General features: G+C 49.2%; 1 protein-coding gene across 2 annotated transcripts in view; it reads right to left on the bottom strand.

Annotated features, from left to right (window-relative positions):
* Positions 1-25,559, bottom strand: part of HTRA1 (HtrA serine peptidase 1) — a 52,095-nt gene extending 26,536 nt beyond the window's left edge. For both annotated transcript variants that reach the window (XM_032281906.1, XM_032281907.1), the window contains exon 1: positions 24,936-25,559. In XM_032281906.1, coding sequence (XP_032137797.1) covers positions 24,936-25,530 — 595 coding nt within the window. In that variant the 5' untranslated portion in view covers positions 25,531-25,559. The remainder of the gene's footprint in view (positions 1-24,935) is intronic.
* Positions 25,560-26,837: the final 1,278 nt, after the last annotated feature.

Below are 26,837 nucleotides of genomic sequence, written 5' to 3'. Positions count from 1 at the left end.
TTTTTTTTTTTTTTTTTTTTTTTTGAGATAGAGTCTCGCTCTGTTGCCCAGGCTGGAATGCAATGGTGTGATCTTGGCTCACTGCAACCTCTACCTCCCGGGTTCAAGTGATTCTCCTGACTTAGCCTACTGAGTAGCTGGAATTAGAGGCACCCGCTATCACACCCAATGATTTTTTTGTATTTTTAGTAGAGACAGGATTTCAACATGTTGGCCAGGCTGGTCTCAACCTTCTGATCTCAGGTGATCCCCCCGCCTAGCCCTCCCAAAGTGCTGAGATTACAGGCGTGAGCCATCATACCCAGCCAGGGGTCCCTTTTTGATGTGGCATCACCCTCTGCCTGCGTCCCTTCCCTGAGTCCCCACTACCACAAAGAAGCAACCCTCCTGAGCACACCGCAGGAGCGAAGGAGCCGGGCTTTTCTCTAGGAGAGAGCCACCAGATGCATAGATCTGAGATTATTACAAAGAAACATGAAGGCAAAGGAGCAGCTCCTGTCTTTCCCACTGACACCCCAAGGCTGGCTGAGGCCATCATCTGTCCCCAAAGCAGTTTCCGCCATGCCTTAACCATGCATTCCATCCCTGCCCGAGAGATTCCAGACAAAAGGCATAAGAGGTGCCTTAAGACTGTTGGTGAGTAAAATAGAAAAATCAAACAACTATAATGCTTTATACCTACAATCATACACCACATAACACTTCAGCCAACAGTGGACCATAATACCATTGTTTTTACTGTACCTCTTCTATATTTTAATACACAAATGCTCACCATTATGTGACAACTGCCTACATTATACAGTACGGTAACCTACTGTACAGGCATGCAGCCTAGGAGCAATCAGCTCTACCACCTGGCCTGGGTGAGTAGTGGGCTCTGCCATCCAGGTCTGTGTAAGTGCACCCTGTAACGTTCCCACAGCGATGAAATCACCTAACGACACATTTCTCAGAACGTATCCCTGCTATTCAATGATGCATGACCATATACTACAGCGAGTGACCCCACATGGTGAGCTTTTCCAAAGCTACTTTCAACAAAGCTGTCACATGTCCTGATGTGAGGCTTGGGACAGGCAAAAAGTTAGTTTCCACAACCAGAGGCACACACCCAAGGCAAGTGATTCAGAAACGGGCTGCTAGAGATTCAGGGTCCCGGGCTCCCATTTTGGTGGCATGGGTGGTGGCCGAGGCAATGTGTCCCTGGAAGCGCAGCCTTAGCCTACTCCTCCAGCCCCTAATCTGTGCCACCTGCTGTTACCTCTTAACATGTCTCTGTTCAAGCAGGCCAGAGGGGTTCCAGGCTGGTCTGCAGCTAAGCCATGCCCCCCATTCTTCCCCCTCAGACTAGCTCAGTGCTGCACAAGCAGGCTCCAGGGACCTGCACTCCTCTGTTAGCTGCTCGCTATGAATTGACCCAGGAAGCTTTTGGAAACTTTCATAGCAATTTCACGTGGTAATCTTTACCAACAGGCCTGTGTGCCTGCCGCAAACACTTATGCACATACACACAGAGATACACATGCACACACAAACTCACACGCTATGCATACACACCCACACATGTACACACATAAACACACCCCCACACATACCCTCATACACTCATATAAACACTCACCTATACACACTTCCACACATACTTCTACTCACAGATGTGCACATACACACATACAGTCACAAACACACACATACATACACACACACACACACACACACACACACACACGCCTCTCTCATCTCTAGGGTGGCAGCCCTTCCCCAGGCTCTAGGCTGTAAGTAAAATCTGTGAGGTGTCCCAGCCCTCTTGTGACCTGTCACAGCCGCACACCCTCTGGCTCCCACATCACTGCTGCGCTGGGTCACCAGGGACCACAGGAACCCAACCTGACACCATGGGGCACAGGGACATTGGGAGGACCACCTGCCTCTCCCAAGCTTGCTTTCTCGGAAGTGAGAGCGCATTTGTGAACAAAAGGTTCCTTTCTGTCCTGGCCCCTGACCTCTGAGCTGCTTTATTTAAAGATTGGAATCATCTGTTTTTACATAGCATGGTTTTCTAGGGTACAGAAAAAGATCTGTAGCTACTAGGAAAAATAATTTAACAAATTCAGGACAGTATCATTTTATTATTTTTGTTTTAAAAACTCTTTTATTTGCTGCCTTAATTTAATTTTTTCTACCTTCCTGTGGAATAGGAAAATCAGGTATCCTTCCCATATTATATATGGGAAAACTAAGGTTTGCAGACTTTAAATAACTTCTCCATGGACACTGAAGTTTCTTAACAGGGAGTATAACTAACAGGTGGATCTGGGCAAGCCCTCCCAAACCCACAGTGTCACCAGATCTAATCTACAGCTTCCCACTTCAACACTGGCCCCCTACTGATCTGCTACCCTCCCAGGTTTCCAGGTAGTTGCAAATAATTGGTGTGTTTCTCCCCAGGCACTCCAATGGGAGGTGTAAATAAGGGATGGAAATGTTTCTTCTGAACACAGAGCCTGGCAAATGTCACCAGAGACAGCTGTAAACAGACGCATCTGGGCTTCCTCAGACCAGCTTCCTGGGGAAAGGCCAAGAAGAGGTTTAACTCTGGCCAGGCCAGCAACCCAGACAGCATGGCGTTTTGGAAACTCTCACAAGAAGGACGATCACTAGCGCCTTGCCACTAAGGATCATTAACTCACTTCCTCTTTCTGGCTTCCCGAAATAGGTATGGGAGAATTTGCCCACGCCAGGGACAAAAATGAAGATGGATTTTGCTGGCTAAAATGAGAGGCAGTTGCCTTCTCACACAGCCACAGAAAGTGGCTCCAGGGTCTATCCCCCAGAAAGCAACAAGGGAGATGAGGGAGAATCTGGCCTGGCCACTGGAAGGCCCAGTTCCAGCCTCAGTCCACAGGGCAGCCTCCATTTCCTCATCTGTAAAATGGACTGATTGCCTCTAGAGCAAGCCATGAAGTCTGTTCCAGCTCCAACCTCCTATCATCTAATCCCTGTCTCCCTCTCCCCAGCGTGCTGCAGGAAGATAAAGGACATGTGAAATTCGAGATCAGGTCCAGGACTCTCCAAATTCTATAGATGAGGAAACAGAAAGAAGGAGTCGTGGGAGCACAGACCATAATGACAAGCCTGACTGACAGGCCTTCATCACGCATCTCAGACAACAAAAGCGACCGTTGACTTCCATTTTTACCGTCCCTCAGTGGACCAGTGGCAACAGGAAAATAGAACAGAAATAACTAAACAGAAGAAACATCAACTAACTGTTCAAAGATAGACAAAAGTCCACTGAAAGAAGAAGAAATATTTGGCTTGTCCAAACGCCATTTCAGAGTGAGGAATAAAAGTGTGTCTAAAAGTAACTTGGTTCAGCATGAGATTCCTGTTCCATTAAAAAGCCTTGTCCATCAAACTAGATGGAGTGACCACTGCGTGATGGTCTACAGACACCCTGGCTGGCCCATCTGCTGTGATCTCAACTGTGGGTCAACTGTCTTCCTTCCAGAGGGGTCAGTTCAGATGGAGAATCCCCATAAATGGGCCCAGGCTGGCTCTGCCACTGCCCACTCTCCAAGGGGTAGAGGGGACAGAGGGTGGGGGCATCCAGGCCACTCAGCATGAGGAGAAGGCTGTGCACAGGCTCTGGCCTCAGGTGGACCACAGGGTGACCCTCAGCATGGTACTCACTAGCTGTGTGGCCTTGTATGTGTCACTTGACTCCTTCAAGTCTTAGCCCCTCACCCATAAAATGTGATAACAGCATCTCCCTCTATGTGTTTCCTGTGCTGATTTCATGCTCTACTGTATTTGAAATGTTTGATCAAGCCATGGCATACGATTTAGAAAGATGAAAATCCAAAGGACTGGCCACCAGCTGCTCAGTGGCAGCTCTGCCCAGGTGCAAGCACATCACACATCAGTGGCACAGCACAGAGGTAAAGGGAAGTATCTGGACACCCACTCAGCCCCTCAGTTCCTCTAACGTTGTCATTGTATCACTGCATAGGTACGATCCAGGGGAAGCTGTGTGGCAGGCCGGTTTTTCTGGCCTTAACCTGTATCTCTTCTCCCCAGCTTACAAGGGTACCCCCTAGCCACTACAGAAGAGAGGCAGGGCAAGGTCAGAAGATAATCTAACAGCAGCCCAGATGAGCTCTTAAACCTGACGAAGCAACCAACCTGAAGAAGGCAAATGTAACACCCTAGGAGGTAAGGACCATGCCTCCTCCCCATACTGTTCTGTTAGGCCAGAACTGAGGCAGCAGAAGGTAATGGGGATGGGAACCCCCTTGCAAGGTCATGGGCTCTCCCTTCTAAGTGCCCCTTTATTGAACAGAAAGCTGGAACCGGCTGCTGTTCAGTAATGGACCACACAATGAGGCCCGAAAAAGAAACAAAAGGCATAGAGACTGGAAAGGAAAATGTAAAACTGTCTTTATTTGCAGATGACATATATGATGGTATAGAAAAATTCTAGAAATCTATGAATATATGACTGAGTTTATCAATGTCACAGGATAACAGGTTAATATATGCCATCAATTGCATTTCTATGTATTGGCAACAATTGGAATCAAAATTTTTAAAATATTAACTGTAACAACATAAAAAATAAAATACTGAATAATTGGGGAAATATTTAACAAGATATGTGCAAGATCGTACTCTGAGAGCTACAAAATGCTATCAAAATAAAGAAGATTTAAGTAAATGGAGAGAAATACCGCACTTGCAGATCAGAAGATTCACTGTTGTTAAGCTATCAGTTTCTCACCAATTGACTGATAGATTAAGCATACTCTCAGCGAAAATTCCAAGCAGGAGTTTTTGTAGAAATTGACAAGCTATTTCTACAATATATGTGGAGAGCACAGAGCCTAGACAATCCAAAGTAATTCTCCAAAAGAAAAAACTGAATGACTTATACAGTACTACATGACTTCATTTTTAAACAGAAAAGTTGGGTAACTAAGATTTGTAAAATGATAAGTTGCAACAATTTATAGAGACGGATCTCTCCACTTACCTAATAAATATTTATCATTACTGGTTTTTAACACAACAAATGGCCCATTAAGAGTAGCCAACATTTCCTGTAACTTTGTAGTTTAAAAATTGCCAGGATTCCCAAGATAATAAATGATTCATCTTTCCTCTTTATAAACTACTAGTCAAGCACAGAGCTTCATAAATGTTGCTTCCTTGTAGCACGTCATTGCTGGAGTTTCACACATAATACTTCTTAACTACTTTTAACAAATTCCTTCAGGGAGGAAGAAAAGAGACATACACAGTATGGATAAGTTTCAGTCATTATTCTCTAATATTTCATGTTACTGAAAAGAGCAAGGCATTAAGTGTTTGACATTCATTGTCACACTTAACAAAATTTTTTGCAGTAAAAATGAAAATCACAGTATGGGGAGTATGAATTAAAGGATAGACTTTTATCTGTGTTTCTCTCAAAAGAATAAGCACAAAATTGATCATGTGCTTTCAATACATCGAAATGTATGCTTCTTTCATCTTTAAGGCAAAAATGTCAGGTAAAGATTAGATCTGAGGCAGGAAGAAGCCAGAATCCTTATGATCCTAATGCCATGGTTCCCATGGTCTGCCCCAAGGGACTCCAGAATGCTACAGAAAATTCACTGATATTTCAGGTTTTCTGGGGAATTAGAGTGATACTTGATCACTGTTAGACACCTTGTAAACTAGCTCTGGATGGATCATAGTTTCAAAATCAGATCATACTACCTCACTTTTCGTGACTCCATATGAAGTTGGATTTCCGGCAGTCACTGTGATTTAAAAAAAAATGTACCACACAAAAATCAGTGTTGAACTGGAAATGGAGATGGTGGTGTCCAATCTGACTCCAAGATTTTAAAGGTCATGTGACACCCAACATGTGCGCACATCCCATTCATAAGTGATCATGCTTATTGAATAATGAAATTAAAATGTCTTTTTTTTAATACCCACTGTGTTATAAAGACACAAATACTTACCAAATTGTTTAGACCCCACTAATTGATAAATGGAACTGTTGGTATTTTTTGGTCTTACTGGGCACCATGAAAAAATGACTGCACTACGGTTTTAGTCTGTTTTCATGCTGCTGATGATGACATACCTGAGACTGGGCAATTTGCAAAAGAAAGATGTTTGAGACTTACAGTTCCACGTGGCTGGGAAGCCTCACAATCATGGTAGAAGGCAAGGAGGAGCAAGTCACATCTTACATGGATGGCAGCAGGCAGAAAGAGAGCTTGTGCAGGGAAGCTCTCCTTCATAAAGCCATCAGATCTTGTGAGACGTACTCACTGTCATGAGAACAGTGCAGGAAAGACCTGCCCCCATGATTCAATTACCCTCCACCAGGTCCTTCCCACAATATGTGGGAATTCAAGATGAGATTTGACTGGGGACACAGCCATATCAACTACTAAGGGTGCCACCAACTATGACAGTTGGGGAAACTCTGTCTGGTGCTCTTGGGCTCTCTGCAGGGATTGAGCCTGAATCCCTGCCCAGATGCAAGCACTCAGAACAGAGGTAGACAAACAGCAAACATCCACAAAGCTTCAGCATAAAGCCCTCCATCTGCCCCATGTGCCCCATGAGGGGCCCTGGCAAAGCGCTATTGTCACAGCTTGTAGAGAATATGTAGAAGTGAAATAGTGAAGCTGCAGCTGGTTGAAGCCACAGTCTCCCACCCCCTGTCACACATCTATCCTGTCAGGGTGGCTGCCAGCATTTGGGGGAAGAGGCTAAGGGAAAAGTAAAACTGCAGAATCATTTTTTTGGGATTAAATGAGATCTATTTGTGTGTGTTAAAGTCCCTTCTGTGCCTAGTTAAGTTGCTGTCTCTATCCTGCTATCTGTGTGGTCTCCAGGGACACCCTACCGCCCACCCTGCCAGTTACCCTGGTGCAGAAGACAGTGAGTGTGTGGGTAGTAGAAAAATATTGAATTGAGGCTGGGCATGGTGGCTCACGCCTGTGATACTAGCACTTTGGAAGGCTGAGGCAGGTGGATCACTTGAGGTCAGGAGTTCGAGACCAGCCTGGCCAACATGTTGAAACGCTGTCTCTACTAAAAATACAAAAATCAGTCAGGCATGGTGGCGGGCACCTGTAGTCCCAGATACTCAGGAGGCTGAGGCAGGAGAATCGCTTGAACCTGAGAGGTGGAGGTTGCCGTGAGCTGAGATCACACCATTGCACTCCAGCCTGGGTGACAGAGCGAGACTGTGTCTCAAAAAAAAAAGAAAGAAAAAGAAAAAACAAAAAAATATTCAACTGATCATAATAATGATCCCAAAAATAATAAATTATTCTATTTTCTCTGTGGGAAATATTACAAAAGCATTGTCACATGAAAAGTTGAGCAAAGAGTTAACAGTCAAAAAAAGAGGAGGAGAGAGGAGCATTCTCAAGGTGAAAGAGTATCCAGCAGTTAACTTTGTAAATCTTGTTTTTCTGGATTTTGTGATGTTTGTAGTATTTCTCTATTTTCTGAAGTTTGTTGTTTTGGGCATTTTCTTTTTTCAATCTATGTAAAGAAGAGTTTCATGGCTAATGTTACATTCATAATTTTAAGGGTTTTTTTTTTTTTTCTTGAAGAGGGTCTCCTGCATTATACAAGTTTCAGATTCCATGAAACCTGGACCTGCCAGTAGGAGAAGGTGCCAATTCCTGCCCAGGTGGCAGGTCCCACTGTCCCTCGTCCTCCCACCGCCTTCCTCCAGAGCACTTGGCTGGCTCCCAGCATGAGGGACACTCACGCTAGGCCAGCAGGACACCAGAGCTATGCCTATAGGGCACACTGCCTCGGCCAGACAGCAAGCAGGGACCCTCAGTCATCAACACTCCATGGCCAGCATGGGGGCTTCACTTTACAGAACCAAGGCAGCTTTCCCTGGCATTCCCATTAGACTCTCCGGCCAGCCCTCTTCCCACACTATCCCAGGTGTGCCAACCTCCTTTAAACACATCAATACTTCACTGTCCTTGCACGGGACCCCGGTGCCCTGCCCCTCTTCTTGGCTCTGTCTCTCTGTCCTTCTCCCTGCAGAGCTTCCTGCCCTCGCCCACCCTGATGTGGCAACTTGGGTTCACCAACGCAGAGCATCCAGGATGGCTGGGACACCGAGTTGCACTCCAGCCCACCACACATTCCCCATGGGGCCGGTCACGCTAAGAAAGGTCAGATCTTTCGGCTTTAAGTTAATGTCTCAGTGCCCACTTCTACCCCTTACAGCTGTGTGACTTCAGACCGTGCCTGTCCCTGCCTGAACCTCAGTCTCCCTTTCTGTAACATGGAGCTAACATCGCCTACTCCACAGGGCTTGGGAGTCCTCGGTGAGATTGCACAGTAAGCACTAAATATCATGCCCCATCTTCAAGGCCAAGGCCGCCTGGGTTACCATCTCCCAGCTCTCAGCCCAGAGTCAGGTCCTCACATCCCCCGCCCAGGTGCATTTCAACACCTCCAAGTGGCTTTTCTCAAGCTTCTGAAGCTTCCAGGAATCCCACTCTATGCTAATTCATGCAGGCCTCACCTCTGCCTTCAGTGTCTCCCCCTAACTGACAATGCCACTTTAGGGTGCATAAACTTCCTGCAGGATCCCCACAGCCGTCTCCATCTCCTTGGGCCCACAATGCCCTCTCATTTGCCATGTGGCATCGATTCTTCCACTCTCTCCCAGGACGCCTTAATGCACACTCCCATCCTGCAAACCTCTCCCTGCACCTCCAAAGTGCTCCACCCCTTCCCCTGCATTCATGCCTCTTTCCCTTCCTGCCTGGAATATCTCATTCTCCTCCCCTCTAGCTAGTCAAATCCCACCCAACCTTCAATGTTGGTAATAAAATAATAATATCAATAAGAAGAATAATAGAACCTATTTATCATAGAGCATCTACTATGTGTCAAGCCCAGTAATAAAATGTTATCTCTAATTATTCATGCAAGCCTGCAGGGTGCATCTTCACACCAATCTACAGAAAGATGAAAAAAAAATGAGGATCAGAGAATTACATCATGATGCCCAAAGCTTCAGAGCTGGCAAGTGGCAAAAGCAAGAGCCTAACCCCATCTGTCTGGCTCCCAAACTGGCCTCCCTCCTTGGTTCCCGCCTTCTCAGGCAGCCTCCAGCCCCCCGCAGCCCACACCATTGTGGGAACATGCTTCACACTTTGTGACATCAGGGCCAGGATGCAGGATTAACAATCTAACCTTCCCTTCCAGCCAGAACAATCCCGCCTTCCAATTTCTCAGCTGAGTTGATAAGCACAGCTAATTTGGAAAACAGAATGCAGTGTATTCGAGGGAAAAGAAATGAATCCTCCTTTATTCACAGGGGACAGCATGTTCCCAAAATGCAAATCAGTTGCAAGAGCAGATTGATCCAATCAATGGCATTGTAATGCACCGTCCTAGATTCAGGACTAGCCAGATCATTTGCAGCGCCCAGTGGAAAATGAATATGTGGGGTTCCTTGTTCAAAAATTATTAAGAATCTCAAGAGAGCAACAGCAGAGCATTAAAACAGGTGCGGAACCCTTCTGAACAAGGGGCACTGGGTGACTGCACAGGTCCATGCCCATGGAGCCAGCTGTGCCTGCATTTCAAATACCCAAAATCCAGGTTTGGCACCGAAAAGCATTTCAGGAGCTGCTGAGGTGCCACTGGAGACGCTGCTTTCATCTGGTCGAACCCAGGAGCCCAGGAGCAGTCTGCGGGGGCTGACACAGTGGCCCACCTGCAGGGAGGCAAGGTTCCCATCCTCCCTGCAATGCCAGGACAGTGCGTACTCCAGCCACGGCAAGCTGCGCAGCCCAGGCATGCCCCTCATGCTGATGCTTCCTCGAATTTACATTCTAACGTCTCTCCCAGCTCACAAATCACTTGTGATTCTTCACCTGATTTCTTCCACTTTCAAGACCAGCAAAAGTATTCCTACTTTCAAGGTTACAAATAAGAACACAACCCACTACCAACAATTGCCAGGATTCAGGGGAAAGGACGAGGTGTGAAGACAGAAACCCAGCCAAGGATACGGCTGGATTGGGCCAGTGTCAGCTCACCAGGATGGAGGCCGGGATCAGCTAAGAAACTGGGCAGGTCGGTCAGCAGCAGCTCATCTGCCTCCCCTGTCCCAGCCTCCCTTTCTTCTGCCATGTGTGTCTGGCATACATAAGTGACAAGAAAATACAATTTCTTCCAAAGGCAAGAGCACAAAATGCATCATGCAGACGTTGGAAATTAAGGCTAATGGATAGCACGTTCCATCCTCACTTGAAGGGTCAGGGAGCAACCTCCCGACCATGGAAGGATGAGGAGAGGTAACTGCCCAGGAGACTGCCTGCTGGGTCCCCACTGCTGTATGCTCAAAGTCCAGCCCTAAAGCCTGGGACATTTCTCCTGGTCGCCTGCAGACACATTGCCACTATCTCTGGCAAGGTTGCTAGACACGAGTCAGAAGCTGTAAATAAAGAAGGCCAGCACGGCAGGACTCCAGTGCGGTGTTGGGAGAACTCGGAATAATCTTTGGGAATGGCTCAGTCAAGTCTGGGACACACTCCTCAGCTGCCATCAGTACTTTCCCAGCCCAGCAACCCAGCAGGAGTGACGTCCAGCCTCTGAGACCCCTCCTCCAGGCGCCAGCAGCTTTTGGGAGGTCCAGAATCCAGCGGCACCCAGAATTTGCTGTGGTGTTTGTGGGGGGTACATAATGGAGGGACTCATATTTCTTTGGCATCCCTTTAGGCACCGAGCATGGCTAGATTAAAAGTAACTACAAAGAGGCTATTTGCTGGATAAATAAATCCAGACCCAAATCCAGATGGGACTCCCAGGGGGAAACGACATGCCAGGACGTTATCAACAGGTGCCCAGGGCCACTGTCATCCACTTGGTTCCACTCCCAGCTCAGCACCTTTACGAGAAGCGGGGGACAGCAAATGGCTGCAGCCAGGGCTGGATGTGAACTCAACCATCCTTCCAGCGCTCCTCTTACATCGCAGCTTCTCACTGTCCCAGCAGAAGCACCCGCCCTCTGCCACCTGCATTTCTGATGGGGCAGAGGTGCAACAGCAGAGACAATAAATGCCAGAGCTACAAGCCCAGGGCAACAGGGACCAAGTTGCCTGCGAACGGCCACTCACTGGGTGGCAGGAAGAGAGGACCTGGAATATTGATCTTTACGCTGAACGCAGGGTCCCCACCACTGGACTTTTCACTGTCAGGACTGGAACATGGGCTCCCCCACTCTGGATGAGTACAGGAACCTGAGGGCAAGTCAGATGCCTGCAGCAGGTGTAAGCAGGCCTGTGCAGGCAGGACCCAGATAGAAGCAGTTAGTTAATGAACCTGATGCTGTGCAGCTGGGGAGAGGGGCTGGTCCACGCTCAGGAGGCCAAGGATGGCTTTTCTCTAAAAAAAGCTCCCTTTGTGAGGTTTCTTGCTGAATTTAAGAATGACCATGAGAAGCACAAGCAGGGCAGGCAGAGGAATGGGGAGAGAGACAGCACGTGGGTTGCATTTCAACCAGCCATGAACTGCAGAGAAACACGGAGCGCTTCCTCCTCCTCCAGGGAACTTGGTTATGTTCCCTCGGAGGGTCAGGAGAGAAATCAATTTGAAAAGGTTTCTAATGGCCAGTGAGGCATGAAGTGAAAGGGGATGGGGCCTCCTGTCTGCAAGAGGGGTGGCCTGGGGAAAAAGAAAAAGAAGCATATATGACCCAGGGAATGCAGCAAAGCTGTCCCACAAGACAGTTTGAGTGGCTGCATGCTGTCTGCCCCGCTCCATTAAATTCCAAGGAAACGCATCAGCCACGGCTCCAACCCAGAGCCCAGCCCAGCACTGGTCTGGGCATGGAGGCAGCAGAAACAGAAGAGAGACCTTGCACATTCCGGGAAACCAGACCCCCATTCTAATCGCTGCCGCTGGTACTGCACATTCCAGGCCGCCAGGGACATGGGCACAGAGGGGCCTATGCAACTGGATTTCCTTGAGCTCTGCAGAGAAAATGCACAGGAAAGACAGTGGCATCACTAAGTGGTGGCCCAGGCAGCCAGCTGAGGTCTAAAGGAAACCTGGGACCCTATGCACCATCAGGGCCACTGCAAATCTGAGGAAAGACACAGCCTTCGGTGTCTCCCACGGCCAGTGGCACTCAGACCTACTCTTGTTAAAATACACCGAGTTCACAAGCAGGGATTATCATTTGGATTAAAAAGGTTAACATTTGAATGGTGAATGGCCACGCTCTCTCTGTCTTTTGTACAGAAATAAATGAAATTCAGAAGAGTTTCGTGTGACCTCTTTCTTTCCTTTTAATGAATCAAGGAGGAAGAGGCGGGGGAGCCGGGAGCCTGGCCTTTCAGCCCACATTGGCACTTCCAAGTGCTGGCAGCCCCTCTCTTTCCGGGACAGTCTCCCAGACGGCTCCAAGTGGGAAAAGCTCTCCGGACGCCAGACCTCAGGCTGCTGTCCCTTCCCGTGTGTCCCGATTGCCTTGAGCAGTCACTGTAGCAGAAGCCAGGCCAAGACTACAGCAGATGGTGCCTGGAAAAGTCCTGTGGCAGGTGAGGTGAGGAGGAAGGCTTACCCAAACAACACTAAGGCAGTCTCTCTCAAATAGAGCAGATTCGAAAGGTGCTTTATGGGGGGCACCTGGCCAGCTGGCTGTGAACCCCTCACTGTTCTGTCAGTCACAAACCCAGCCTCGTTCTGCAGCTTTAGCTTTACTGGGAAAAGGTGGCTTTTCCAGGACAACGTGTCTATGTTTAAAGGTGCCTGTCATTGAAAATCACTTTTCAGAATAATTGGCAAAAAAAAAAAAAAAAAGAGTTTTTCAGTCCCTGCTTGGATACCCACAGTGGGTGCGAGGGCTTGATGGGTGCTGTTATATTTGATAGTCTCTTCTGGCCTATTTTATGTATTGGGGAAAAGCTTCCAATCAATTCCACTGCATAAATTTTTTTTCAGGAGCCTCCTGAATGCCCAACACGATGTGTCTATTATTATCTTCGGGGAAACAGCTGACTGCTCGGTTCACAAAAACACCATTAACTTTCCTCCTGATAAGCGTCTGGCTCCGGTCCTGACCTTCGCAGATTTCTCGGCTGGGCTCGCTTCCTGCGCCGACTCCGCTGGTTGTTATGTCTGGAGCTGCCGGGGCTGCAGCCCCCCAGCCCTCCAGCCTCAGGCTGCGGACTAGGGGGCAGTGCCCACCCAGGTTGAGTCCGCCTCCCCTGCCTCCCCGCGCAGGAGGAGGACCTGGGGCTGCAGGGAGGCAGGCAGAAGAGAGGCGAGAGAGGGAGGTGACGGTGAATCAGCCCCAGTGTCCAGGAAGAGGCCAGTTCTTCCAAGCAGTACCCAGCACCCATGTGAGGGGAACTTGTAAAAGAGAGACAGGCGCCAGAAGGAAGCTTTGGCTCCAATGAGAAGTGCAAAGTGGTCCCGGACCCAAAACAAGCCACTTCCCCTCCTGAGCCTCAGTTACCTCAGTGGTAAAATGAGGGGGTAGGCTAGACCATTTCCGTCATCCTTTCCAGCTCCAAAAAAGTTATATGATCTAATAAATCTGAAAAGTGCATTTCCCCATGTTTTCCTTTCAGTGTGTAATCCTCATCCCTATAGAATAGTCTTGGTTTTCATGCGGGCTTCCTGAGTCAGGTGCTAAGTTTCTTCCAATGGAACCGGTCAATACCTCCTCCGCAATTTAGACTTTCAAAGTGACTTTCTTGAAAATCCTGAAATTGGGATTCCCCATTAGGGAGAAGAGATAAAATTAAAGTCTGGTCTCCCTGTATCCATACAAAGGAATATATTTAATCATAAAATGGAATGAAATAATGATCCATGCTACAACGTGGACAGCCTTGAAAACATGCTAAGAGACAGAAGCCGGTCACGTATTGTTTGATTCCATTTACATGAAATGTCCAGAATAAACATATTCATAGAAACAGAAAATTGCCTAGGGCTGGGCAGAGGAGAAGAACAGGGTGGCTACTAATGGATGTGGGGTTTCTTTTCAGGGCGATGAAAGTGTTCTGAATCTGGTAGTGATAGGTGCACGACTGTGAACAAATAAAAACACCAAACTGTACACTTTAAAGGGGTAAATTTTATAGTATGTAAATTATATCTCAATAAAGCTGTTTAAAAAAGAAAGATAATGTTCTTTCTTTTTGCTTTTTTAATGTGACTACTAGAAAATAATTTTGTATATGCAGCTCCTGTTATACTTCTGCCTATGTTTACAAAACATTTGAATAAATATTTTCATCACTTTTCAAAACAAACCACATCAGCCTGGCCTCCTCCCGCATCCTGGACAGAGCTGGCATCCGAGAAGCTCAGTGCAGTGAGCCCTAGGCTGGGCGTCCTGAGACCCGGGCTCTCTGTCCCCTCCCAGCTTGTGACCTCCAGGCTTCAGGTGTTGGAAGGATGAGCTGACCCACACAAGCCCCTCCCAGGCGAGACTGTCTGTGATCACAACTGGCCCCTTGCCCAGGTAGAACCAAATTTTAAAAGTGCTCATTATTCTACCCCAAACATTGCTCAACTCTTAAGAGCAATTGACCTGAGAATAAAAGTAAACTGTAAGACCAAAAAAGTAATCTAACAGTGAGCAGAATGGCTGGGGTTTGGCACCATCTTCCATTATTCCTGAAGGATTTCTTTTGGGAGAATTTCTTTCAGTGACTTAAGAGGTTGAAATTCTAGAGTTGATGGCAACAAATATGGCTACAATCCTGGAAAGTAATTTGGCAATTTATACCAGAACCATAAAAATTCCATATCCTTCTTTCCAGTTTTTGTACTTCTTAGTACCTCTCCTTAAAAAATGACCCCCAATACAGAAATAGCCAAGAACATGAAAATGTTCATCCAGGATTGTTTAACATCACAACCATGGATGTGAATAGGGGAACAGTTAACCAAACGGTGGCAACACTTGGGACAGAAATGATGAAATTAGGCCAGGCATGGTGGCTCATGTCTATAATCTCCATACTTTTGGAAGCTGAGGCAGGTGGATCACTTGAGGCCAGGAGTTCGAGACCAGCCTGGCCAGCATGGCAAAACTGTCCCTACTTAAAAATATAAAAGGTAGCTGGGTGTGGTGGCACAGGACTGTAATCCCAGCTACTGAGGAGGCTGAGGCATGAGAACCCAGAAGGTGGAGGTTGCAGTGAGCCAAGATCGTGCCCCTGACTCCAGCCTGGGTGACGGAGCAAGACTCTGTCTCAAAATAACAATAATAATAAAGAAATGATGATATTTCTGGAGAGATGGTGATGGTGAAATCATGAATCTTCCTTTCTTAATTTTTCATGGGACTAAATTACATTTATAGTTTTAAACAACTGAGCTAGTACAATATGTCATCAAATGTATAAATGCATTTTCCTTCATGTCTAAACAGTAGAGAGAAAAGATACAAAAAAAGAGTCTTTATGCTAGGAGAGGAAAAATTTGTATATTCAGCTCAAAGAAAATCTAACCACAGCTGAAAAGACATGAAAGCGTCTCAGTTCTCATTCATCAACGTGTCCACCATGATATTTATACTGACTTTTTTCCCTTCAGCAAAATTATTATAATTACCATCAAAGGCATTTATATGTGCTTATAATTCTCAAAGGGAGACATCAGTCATCAGATGAATAGCTTTTTAGTCATCTTCTAACCCAAGGAAATTATTTTAGGGGGAAAAGTTTTCTGTAACCTCATTTTGATTAGTGAGACTAAGTGAACAAGGTCTGTTTCTCTAGCCTTACAGGAAATCATGAACATGGACCATGGCCTCTCCCAAACACCTAACTGCTGCAACAGGAGGATGCATCTGAGTTGGGGAGGGCTTGAAGGCTCAGCCCTGGGTCTCAGGACAAACAGACTCCACATTGGCCCCTACTGATGAGCTGTGCAGCTTGTGAGAGTCATACTCCCATCGGCTCCCTCGGTTTCCCCACCTGTGAAGTCAAGGGCTGAGCTATGGACCTGCCAGGATCCTCCACACTCGGGTTTCATACTCTGAGATTCTGTCCTCTCTACAAGTCCGTTGGTGGCTTTGGGCAGCCACCAGTGTCTTTACAGGTAAGGTGGTGGCCTCATCCACAAGATGCTTGGAAATAGGGAGTTGATGTGGTCAGATATCGGTGTGAAAAGTGGGAGCAGAATGACATTTCTCAGATGACAGAAGAACCATTTGTTTGGCCAATGATGGGAATTCCAGGGGAACACACTAAACGAGAAGTATCACAGAATCCCACAGACGAAACAGAATCCACGCACATGGTCCTTCCCAGATGCTCTCAAATCCACGCCCTTCCTCTTGCGCAGATTTTTGGCTCTGCTATTATCAGACTGTTCCTACCAGGTTTCATCCAGTGGGGCTAAACCACACTGGGCTATATTTTTCAGAACCAAAAATGCTGGTGGAGAAGTGTCAGGCTAGGATCTGAGGAACCTCAGCTCAGGCCATTTCCTGACCAGCAGACATTAAACAGAAAGTCGGCCTGAGAAGAACACAGGACGCAGACCACCCTGGGAGGAGCGAGTGCTCTCCACGGTGCAGACGGAGACAGCTGTTTGCTTGGTGTCATGATTGGGAGGCTGATGTTCTGGACCAAAGCATTCTGCCGTCAGGCATGACGGTGGTGAACCCTGCATTTGGCCTTTCTGAAACAGAGGGTCAAGTTCAGTCACTTTGGCCAAGAGCTATCATGTCTCAGTAGGACAAGAGAACACGCCCAGAGGAGACCCACGCTTTGACACCCAAGAGGCATATTACTATTTCCATCCTTCCGGCTGTACTATTCTTGGTGTTGGCTCTGTCAGGAGTCCTGGAAGAGTCTGCAATTTTCAACTAGAGGTCCTAATCTCTTGCAGCTTCAATGCTTTTGGACTCCTGTTACAGATCAGGAGTCCTATAGCAGGGGCATCGTTGTCCCTCTGTTGTAGATGAGGAAACTGAGGCTGAAGGGAGTGAGTTATTCATCCAAAAGGCCCAAATCATTTTCTAACTCTAGCGCTCCATCACGGAGACAGCAATTCAGTGTTTCAGAATAGACTCAAGAGATGTCAACACTTCTCTTTCAGAAATTGATAGATCAGCAGGCAGAAAATCAGGAAGGAGACGGTTTACCTGAATGGCACATCAGTCCCCTAGAGCTAAGTGGCATTTATAGACCACTCCACCCAACAACGACAGGACACACATGCTTCTCAAGCCCACAAGGAACACTCACCAAGACAGACCACATTCTAGATCAGAAAATACTCCCTAACAAATGTAATCAAATAGAAATCACACAAAATATGTTCTCAGCCCACAATGGAATTAAACTAGAAATTCATAACAGAAAGATAGCTGGAAACCCCCACCAAATATTTGACGAATGAACAAAACACTTCTAAATAACACCTGACTTAAAGAAACCTGAAGAATAGTTTGGGAATGAGACAGACATGAGTTCAAATCCTGGCTCTGCCTTCTCACACTGGCTGGCCGTGGACAATTTACAGCTAACCTCTTGGAGCTTCATCTGTAAGTGGCCTCAGCTAGGGAGCAGGGAGAATGCCCCTACCTGTCTGCATGGCTACAAAGTAAGAACAAAGCAAGACCCATAACACAGTGAGCACAGTGCCCAGCTCACACAGAGCACCAACCGGCAGCAGCTTTTTGGGTCACTGTTCTTCTTGGTGACATTTCCCACTGCTCTAACTGTCCTGGAGAATGCAATATTCCTGTGTAGCTCACTCTGTGCCACAGAAAAGCAGATGCGACACTGGACATTGAAGCTTCCCTCTTCTATGTCTACTGGCAGCCGTCTGCCTGGGCAATCCCAACTGTGTCCATCCGTCTCCACCAAGTGGTGACTGCGCTTAGAAAACTGGCACCAAAGAGACAGCTCTTCTTAGTCACAGGATACGAGATGACTCATGTGTTGGAAGGTCGGGAAAAATCTTCCCCAAGACTACGTGAAAAGGAATTCTACAGTGAACCTCTTCAAACTTGGAGGAAAAAAAACAAAAACAAAAGCAAAAAAAACAGCAGCTCACCACAGAGATAGGCCCACCATCTTCTTTACTGCACAACTAATGAAAAAGATGTTCCTGAGGTTTGAAAATATTGCACAAGCCTCTGACTCATTAGGACAGAGGCTGTTCAATTTGGAAATTGTCAGAAACTGCAGTCACAAACAAGCCCTCGGAGACTTTTATGTGCCCAAGGAGCCATAATGATATTGTGGCGAGGGACGAGCTGCTGTCACGGGATGCTGCGGAGGATTGTCTTTATGAACGCACTTATTTGAAAATTTGTCCTATGATCTAAAACAATAGGGTAGCCATGGACCCCCAAATTTGCTTTTTTCCCCTGCCTTAGGACAAATCTCTCCTTGTGAGGAATTCCCAGAGCATGGAAACCAAACCAAGCATCATTCAGGGAGGTCTCAGGGCTTCTATAAACTGCCATCTCCTGGGTGTCACAAGCTCCAGGCAGAGTTAATGAGATGACATCTGTAAAATCCCAGTCAGTCCAAACATGCAGATCTTAATTCAAGAAGGAGCCACACACTGGTCACATGATATAGGCAACAACTGGGACCTCAGAGGGTGACAGGCAAGGCAACATTGGGTACCTCTGCCCAGAGAACCTTTTCCAATGTGTTAGATGGCAAATTCCGAGTCAGCTCCAGGACACAAGCCTCACAACACCTTCCTACTCTGTGAAGTTTTCCTAACCCCCCCACCGACCTCATCCCCAGGGAGACAAGAGCATCCTAGCCCTCCTCCCACACAGCTGACTCCTTTGTCAGTGCCCTGAAGATGATGATGACAATGACGATGACAATAGCTAATACTGCCTGAATTCTAGCAGTGCATCAGGCACAGTGCTTTGCACATCATAGGAAGGAGGTCCTTCCATCCTGCAATACCCTAAGAGCTATGTATGTATCTGCTATTACTTCTATTATCTTACTAATGGGGAAACTGAGATTTAGGAAGTCACCTAAGAGAAGCCACACATCCAGAAAGTGGCATTCCTATTTCAGAAGCCCAGCCCTTAAGCTGGTATCATACCACCTACTATGAGCACCCTGAGATCGGGGCCACCAGTCCTTACCTCTGCATCCCTGTACCTGGTACACTTCTGAGCACACAGTAGGTGTTAAATAAATGCTCTGAATAAGTGTATAAGTGGAACTCTCAGCACTGACTCCAAAAGCTGAACTCTGTACCTTTCTGGCAGGGACAGATATGCCATTTCATAGCCACTTACTTCTGTCCTGAGGCGTGTTGTCCTGGCTGTCCCCCTGTGGTTCTAGGCACACGTCACCAAGTAGTGCTGAATCACTCCAACTTCCATGCCACTTCCAGGAGCCTTTTGGAAGCGCCTTCAGAATGGCTCTACTTCTCGGTTTCTCTATTAATAGCATTTTTCTTTCCTTTCTTTTTTTTTTAATGGCAGAGAAGTTGGCGAAGGAAAAGATGAAATGGCAGAGGGTATCTCACTTCAGATGACCCGAAGGCCCCGGGGCCCCAGAGAAGGAGCAAGGGGTATGAAGCTCGTGGAAGCGCATCTCTTGAGGGTGGACATGTCACCCCTGTGGTCTCCCAGAGACTTGTAGCAGCCAGTACAAAGCTGAAGCCCAACGCAGCCAGGCTCAAGATGGGCCCCGTCCGTTCAATGCCAGCCTTGGCTTTAACCATCAATAATTTAGGAAAAAGAAGTAGCTCTTAAAGAAGCCTGCCCAGCCTTTAAGTTAGGAATGAGGTGACCACAACCTCCTCAGAGACTTGTTTTCTTAGAAAATCAAAGACCATGGTAGTTAAAAGGAACCTCAGAGATCAACTGGTCCAATCCCCTCACTGCTGAGGCCCCAAGAGGTGAAGGGAGCCATTACCTGCTCAGGTAACAGCCGGGGACGGGCCACAGCCAGCTGTCAGCCCTCAGCCCCTCCACCCCAGTTGGCCTTCCAAGGAACCCTCGCCCACTGCCAAGCTTACTTCTTCTTCAAATTAAGCCTGACCAGAGCTATTTATTCACTCGAAATATAAGCTCATGGAAAGTCTGATTTCTGAATCCAAGGCATGAAACTCGTCCAGGATCACACAGCTCCAAACGGAGAATCCAGCCCAGCAGCAGAGGCTGTCAGGCTTCTGAAGACAGTTAGCTCATGGTGCCCGCCATGATCGCTTATTGAATGCAGTTATTTTAAGTTCCAATGCAACCCATTTACAGCTCTCTCAATGGAATGAAGTAACTCAAACACTTGGTTTCTGGGCTTGTTAACTTCCTAATTTTATGAAATCTTAATATTTTAACTCTTTAGCAAAACCAACAGAGCAATAAAAGAAGGCAGCCGACCAGAGCAGGCAGAGCCCCATGAACTGCTCAAAAGACCTTCAAGTTTCCAAGTTTCGGGTGACTACAAGCTGGAGACTCATGACTGTTTCCACCCACCCTGCCCTAAGATGAAGCTCAGGTCCCTGCCACACTTACTTTTTAAGTGACAAAAGGTGTATTTGAATCGCCAACACTGGAAACGACTCTCTAGCAAATGGCACACTTTAGCAATGGAAAAATGCAACCATGGGAAGGAGTGATTGTATTTCCCCCACTGCACTGAATGTAAGTTCTCTGTGGGCAGCATTTTTGGTTTTTTTTTTTTCCTTTTTTAATTTAATTTAATTTAATTTATTTATTTATTTATTGTATTTTTGTTTTATTCGACCCTGTCTCCCCAGAGCTCAGCACAGGGTCGGCACTCAGCTAACAATGATGGCTTGTTTGAGGCTCCCATGAAAGAATCACCTCAATAAATTTTACAAATAGTCCAGGCCTCCAAGAAGCAAAGCAGCCGTCTAAGCCCTTGGTTCTGCACCAGGTATGTACATACAGCCTCTGCCTTCAGAGGCTCTGGGGTAAGACCAGGAGCAGGCGATCCTAAAAACCTCCCATGGGGGAACTTCTGGGCACCCCTATAGCTTGCAGACCTCCGAGCTTGTCTGGACTGCTGTATGCAGTGGGGTGGGCTTTCCTGGAGGATGTATTAGGAGGAGAAATGGACGAGACCTCCACTATTTGGGAATTGTGTTTTGGGTCTCGTTCCTGGCTTCTTGTCCATGTTTTAACAGAGGTCTAGAATCCTGGCTGGTCTTTTGGGACACGGGGGGGATCTGGAAGGGCCTTTCTCTCTTCAAGAGCAGTTTGCTGTCGGACCTCTGGTGTGGAAGCAGCTTTCCTACAGCCCCTCAGCTCTTTCACTTTTCTCTAGTGAGGGCTGCCCTGATGGCAACTGGAGGCAACCTTGTCTTCAGGCTCCTGAGCCTGCTGAGTGAGGGCTGTGATCTGCCCTGTTTCATCTCAAGGCCACGGCCATCTGGAGCCCTGTTTATTTCAGCTATTAGCTGGGGCTTAGCTGGGGTTGGTTTATAATCTCTGTTGCTCTGTCAACAGCACAGCATGTGGTTATGAACGAGGCTCTGGATATAGTTGTGTGGGGCCAGGAGTCCTGAGCAAGGTACTGCTCTGTGACTCAGTTGCCCAGCTGTAACCGGGGAAGACTACAGCACTCACTTCATAGGACTCAGGAGGATGAAAGGAGTTAGTATGCACCTGGCACAGAACAAGCACAAAATATGTGTTAGCCCTCATTATTAGTATCCTATTAGTATTTCAACTCCTTTTTTTTTTTTTTTTTTGTAATCATCTGCCCAGTAGAGCTGGAGATGACAGAACTTTGTTCCCCAGTCTAAGGGTATACCTTCCCATCCAAATCCAGCCAGTGCATCGTCTTCTGAAATAGACAATTTGCCTTCATTTCCAGAGCCATGATGAGAGATGTTCTCTAAAGTCTATTCATTAAACAGCTTACAGATGAAAGTGCTTTCCTTTGAATGGTGACACGTTCCTCTATCCAAAGATCTACTGAGACCCCAAAGTGCTGGTCACCTGCCTGGGGATCCCTGATCTGATATTTCTATCTCTCGTCCCCCAGCATGCTCCGCCCCAAACAAAGCCTCCTTACAAGATTTGAAATCACAGCACCCGCTCCTGCCTCGAGGGCTCTGTCTCCAGTTCCGAGTGTGACTTGCTCCAACTTCAGGCCTCTAGTCAAGTGGCACCCCTCGAAAAGGCTCATGTCCACTGCAGCTAAAGTAGCTCTCCTGCCAATCTTTGAGCCAGAGCAGGCAGCCAATTCACCTCATTTAACAATGACATCAAGTGACCTGCCCGTAGGCACCAGCTGCTGAGTTCTGGAGCCTGGCTTGGACTGAATGAAGTCTGCTGGCTCCCAGGCGCCTGTCCTCGGAAGCACCGCTGGGAAGTCAAGGGCGGAGTGTGAGATCCAGAGAGGGGACACAGCAAAGCAGTGCCTTCCACTAAGGAAAAACAGAATGACTGTGTATCGCAAGCCCCTTCTGTTTGTCTTCATTCATTCATTTATTCATTCACTCATCCATTCATACCAACTGCCTCTGATGTGCCAGACAGACAAACATGCAAACAGTGTCAGACACCCTACAGAGCTCAATAAATATTTGCAAAAGAAGAAGGGAGGGATAAACACAGCATTGTACCCACTCTGTCTCTCCCTCCTTTCAAGGCCACCATGCTCATCCTTCTGTGGCTGTCCCCTCCCTGGTACAGTGGGGGCCCGCTGTGAGCCTGATGGCCAATGGGAACCTGTTTCCCTCCACACGGGGACTCAGCCAACTCCAAAGCTTGTTAAGCAACTTGCCTCACTAGCCATAAATTAGGTGGCTCGCACGGTGCCAGCAACTCAGGACCCCGTGCAACGAGACCACAAACAGCGAGACCAGTAACAGCTGGCTTGTTTTAGACAAAAACATGCTTTTTCAATGTTGTCGCCTCACACCCAGATTATTGCAGTAGTCTAAACTCTCCACCCTGGATGCATTCTGCACTCCACCGCTAGGTCAGCCCTACACTAGGCTTTGAGTGGCCCCAGTTCAAGAACATCTGTGCACAGGGCACAGAGCACAGCCAGCCTCTTCAGCCATGGACTCTGAGCCACCAGCCTGGCTCACTCCTGCTGCCCTCCCCAAATGTCCCCCAGTCACACTGATCTATTCACCTCCAAACAAGTTTTTGGCTTTGCATATGCTGTTCCCAGCTTTGAGGGGGACGCACGTCCAGCCCACTAGGAAATTTACAACACCTGACCCCTCTCGCGCAGCCTTGGAGTTAAGTGCTGGGCTGACTCCTCTGAATGAGGCTGTCTGGGTTTAAATTCCAGCTGAGTGACCTTGGGCAAGTTTTTCAACCTCAGTGCCGCTATTTGTAAAACAGGGATGAGAAGCTGGGTGTGGTGGCATCCGCCTGTAGTCCCAGCCACTTGGGAGGCTTAAGCAGGAGGATCATTGAGTCTAGGTGTCAGAGGCTGCAGTGAGCCATGATCACACCACTACACTCCTGCTTCCTGCTTGGGTGAGAGAGAGAGACTCTGTCTCTAGAGAAAGATAGACAGAGAGAGAGAGAGGAGAAACTCCTTCCTCATAAGACCAAATAAGGTCACGGAGATAACACACCTGGCACACAGACTGGGTGCTCACTAGGCGTGTGCTAGCATCATGCCCATTCTCGAGTCTCCTGGATCATTTCCCTCCGGGACAACTCTCTACTGCCTAACTAGACTGAGTTTCCCGAGGGCTGTGCTCCTGTGTTGGTGAAATACACAATCATCAGTTTCACCCAATTCGGCTCTGGCACCTTCCCGTCCATGTAAGCCAAGCTATGCTAAGCCCCCGTTGGTCATACTGAACCATATTCCTATAAAGAAAAATCTATACCAGGGCACAGGGCATTGTGCTCTCCTATGCCCCACTCCTAGCACTGCTCATGTTAAGGAGGCAGCGCTGGGTCCGGGCAGCAGCCGCTTGGCTGCGGCCAAGCGCACTGCCAAGCCCCATTGTCTGGTTCCTACACCACCGCGGCACTGGCCGCCGCTGAACTCGATACTGTTTTTCCACATGGCCTCTGCCTGAAGATGAGGAGCATCTCTCTGAAAGGTCCCGCGAGACAGTTAAAACTTCCTCCACTCCACTCCTTCCCCCATCACCACCATCTCCCCTGCCAGAACAGGTCCTTGTGAGCACCAGGAGGGAGAGAAGGGGAGACGTCTTTCCCATCACCAACCCTGTCCCTGCTCCGCCTCTGCAGATTTTGTGATCCAAAGCCCGATTCAGCTTATTCAAAAGGAGCCACTTTCATTTTTGCAAGGCTGGCTCAAAACGAGGAAAGTAAGACAGGCAACAAACGCCGCCGAAACCAGCGCGGTGCCAAACCGGTCCCTGCCGGGGGTAGACTTTCTGGGAGAAACTGCATGGCAGGCCGGCAAACACTATTCTTCTCCAAAACAGTTACATACAGTTTTCACGGAGAGGTCCCATGATAAAAAGTAATGCATGGCTCATTTTAAAGGGGACGGAGGAAGCAAATAGAAGAAAAAGCAACAGAAATGATTTCTTGTGGTCCTGAAGCCGCTCTGCCAGGCGCCAGTTCCTAGGTCTGAACTTCTCTCCTCCCTTTATGCCCCTATCCCTCTTATTTGTCCTGGGTTCCCCGCGCTGTGTGATTGCCCTCAGGGCACCCCGCAGCCGGTCACCAGGCGTCTCGAGCCCCAGAGTCCAGGCCGAGCGCACCGGCATCGTCGGGGCGCGGAACCGGTCCCGGGCTGGGCTTAAAGCTTGGTTTCGAGGCAGCCCGCGGAAAGCTGTCCTCCCCGGGCCCACCTGCCTGTCCCCGAGAGTTGCCCTGGCCACCCTGCGACGCTTCGCTGCCCCTCGGCTTGCCCGCCGGTACCGCAGAAGCTTGTCCGGGCTACGATGGAGAGAGTGGGAAGCTGCCTAGACGTGCGGTGGAGTACCTTGGCCGCAGGCGCCGCGCTGCAGGACGATGACCGGCGGCTGGCGCAGCCTCTCGGAGCGGCGACTGGCGGCGCGCAGCTGGCACAGGTTGGCGTAGGTGTTGGCGTCGTTGCCGCACACCGGCTCGCTGCTGGCGCACACGCAGAGGCCGGCCTGCGCGCGCCGCCGCACCGTGGCCGAGGCCGGCACCCCGAAGGGCACCACGCACTGCAGCCCCTCGCCGCACGGGCCCTCCTGCAGGCCGCACGCGGCGCCCTCGGGCGCGCCGCACACCTCGCAGCAGCCACATGCGTCCCGGACCCGGCCGCCCTCGCAGTGCTCCGGCGGCGACGGGCAGCGCGCCGGCTCGCAGCGCTCGGGGCACCCGGCGGCGGTTCCGGGGGCCAAAGGCGCCGAGCGGCCGGCCCGGGACAGCTGCGCCGAGGTGGGCGCCACCAGCAGCAGCAACAACGGGAGGAGCGCGGCGCGCGGGGTCTGCATGGCGACTCTGGTGGCGGCGGGCAGGGCGAGGACAGGAGAGCGGCGCCGGGGAGAGTGCGGGCGGGCCTCTGGGGCAGCGGGTGCGAGTGCGCGCGGCCGCGCGGCCCAGCCCATTGGCCTCGCTGCGGTGACGAGCCGCCTTGGGGACGGGCACTGCGCCCGGGGGGGGCCGGCCGGATGGCGGGAGGGCGGGCGGCTGGACCGGGACGGCCCGCGGCGGGGGCAGGGCGGGCGCATCCGGGCACGGTGGAGCTCACGGGGCGCGGGCGGGGCAGCGCCCAGACCCGCCCTCTCGCGGGACTCAGTTTCCCCGTCTGCGCGCCCCACCTATTCACTTTCCGCGGGTTCTCTCGGCGCGATTCGCGTCCTTAAAACTAAAGGAACATTGTTAGGGGGCCCTGTGGCGGCTCCGCGCGGGAGAGCCCGGGAAAGTTCCTGCGAATCGCCCGGCTCGGGGCCCGCCCGGGAGGCTCGGACTGGGCGGGGCAGGGACTGCCGGGGCCGCTGCGCAGACCCGGGGCGTTGGCGGCACCGCGGACCCCGCTTACGCGCTGGGTCTGCCCCTGGTACCCCGCATGCGGAACCCTGACTGCGGGGCTTGTGCGGCGGTATGAAGGCGGCGTCCGTGTCGCTGGCAGAAAGCCCTCGCCCGACCCACAGTAAAGTGAGAAAAGCAGAGAGCAGAAGTGATTGGAATGGAATCCTTCACGCGTCTGATTATTTTAAAAAGTTGTTGTGGGTGGGACGCGTGTCCGTACACGCAGAGAGCTCAGGAAGCGGTTGGGAAGCTTGTAACTGGCGGGGGTGGGGCAGACTCAGATGAGAAAGGGGCTTTCTACTGTTTGAGTTTTTCACCACGTGCGTAATTATTTTAAAACACTTTTGTTATCAAAAATTTGATTTCTCACTGGAGAATCTTTGGTGCATCTTTTGGGACAGATGCGAGTCTGAGTCATCGGGAGGGCCGAGGGCGACCCTGGAGGTGGGTCTGGGTGCCCAGGCAGGGCCAGGCCTGTGGGCAGTAGTCCTGGGTCCACGCAGCGCAAATGGGTATAGCTCTTGTCCAAAGACCTGAGAGGAGGCGGTTCGCCCAGCCCTCACCCCCAACCCTCAAATCTCCACCCTGACCCTGGGCAGAGGCACCCAGGGCCGGGTGGGCCGACAGAGCTAACCTTGGGATACAGTAGCATGGGAGGGGGCTGGAGGCTTGGGAAGTTTAATATTTTTCTGTATTTGGGTTGTTCTCTTGTACACATGCTACTTTTCCAATAAAAATAGTTTTAAAAGTAACCTCCAAATACTTATAAGCCCTCTCCAAGCACCTTCCAAATATGAGCCTTGTTAATGTTCAAGGTCCAGAGGAATCCTGCAGCGAGGCCCAGCAGCCTAGGGCATGGGAAAAGCTGTCAGGGTCCCCATGC

The sequence above is a fragment of the Sapajus apella genome, unplaced genomic scaffold (assembly GCF_009761245.1).
Source record: "Sapajus apella isolate SASKATOON/1434 unplaced genomic scaffold, GSC_monkey_1.0 scaffold13, whole genome shotgun sequence".
In the NCBI taxonomy this organism is placed as follows: domain Eukaryota; kingdom Metazoa; phylum Chordata; class Mammalia; order Primates; family Cebidae; genus Sapajus; species Sapajus apella.
The sequence above is the reverse complement of the archived record's forward strand: the minus strand, read 5'-3'. Positions and strand labels throughout refer to the sequence as shown.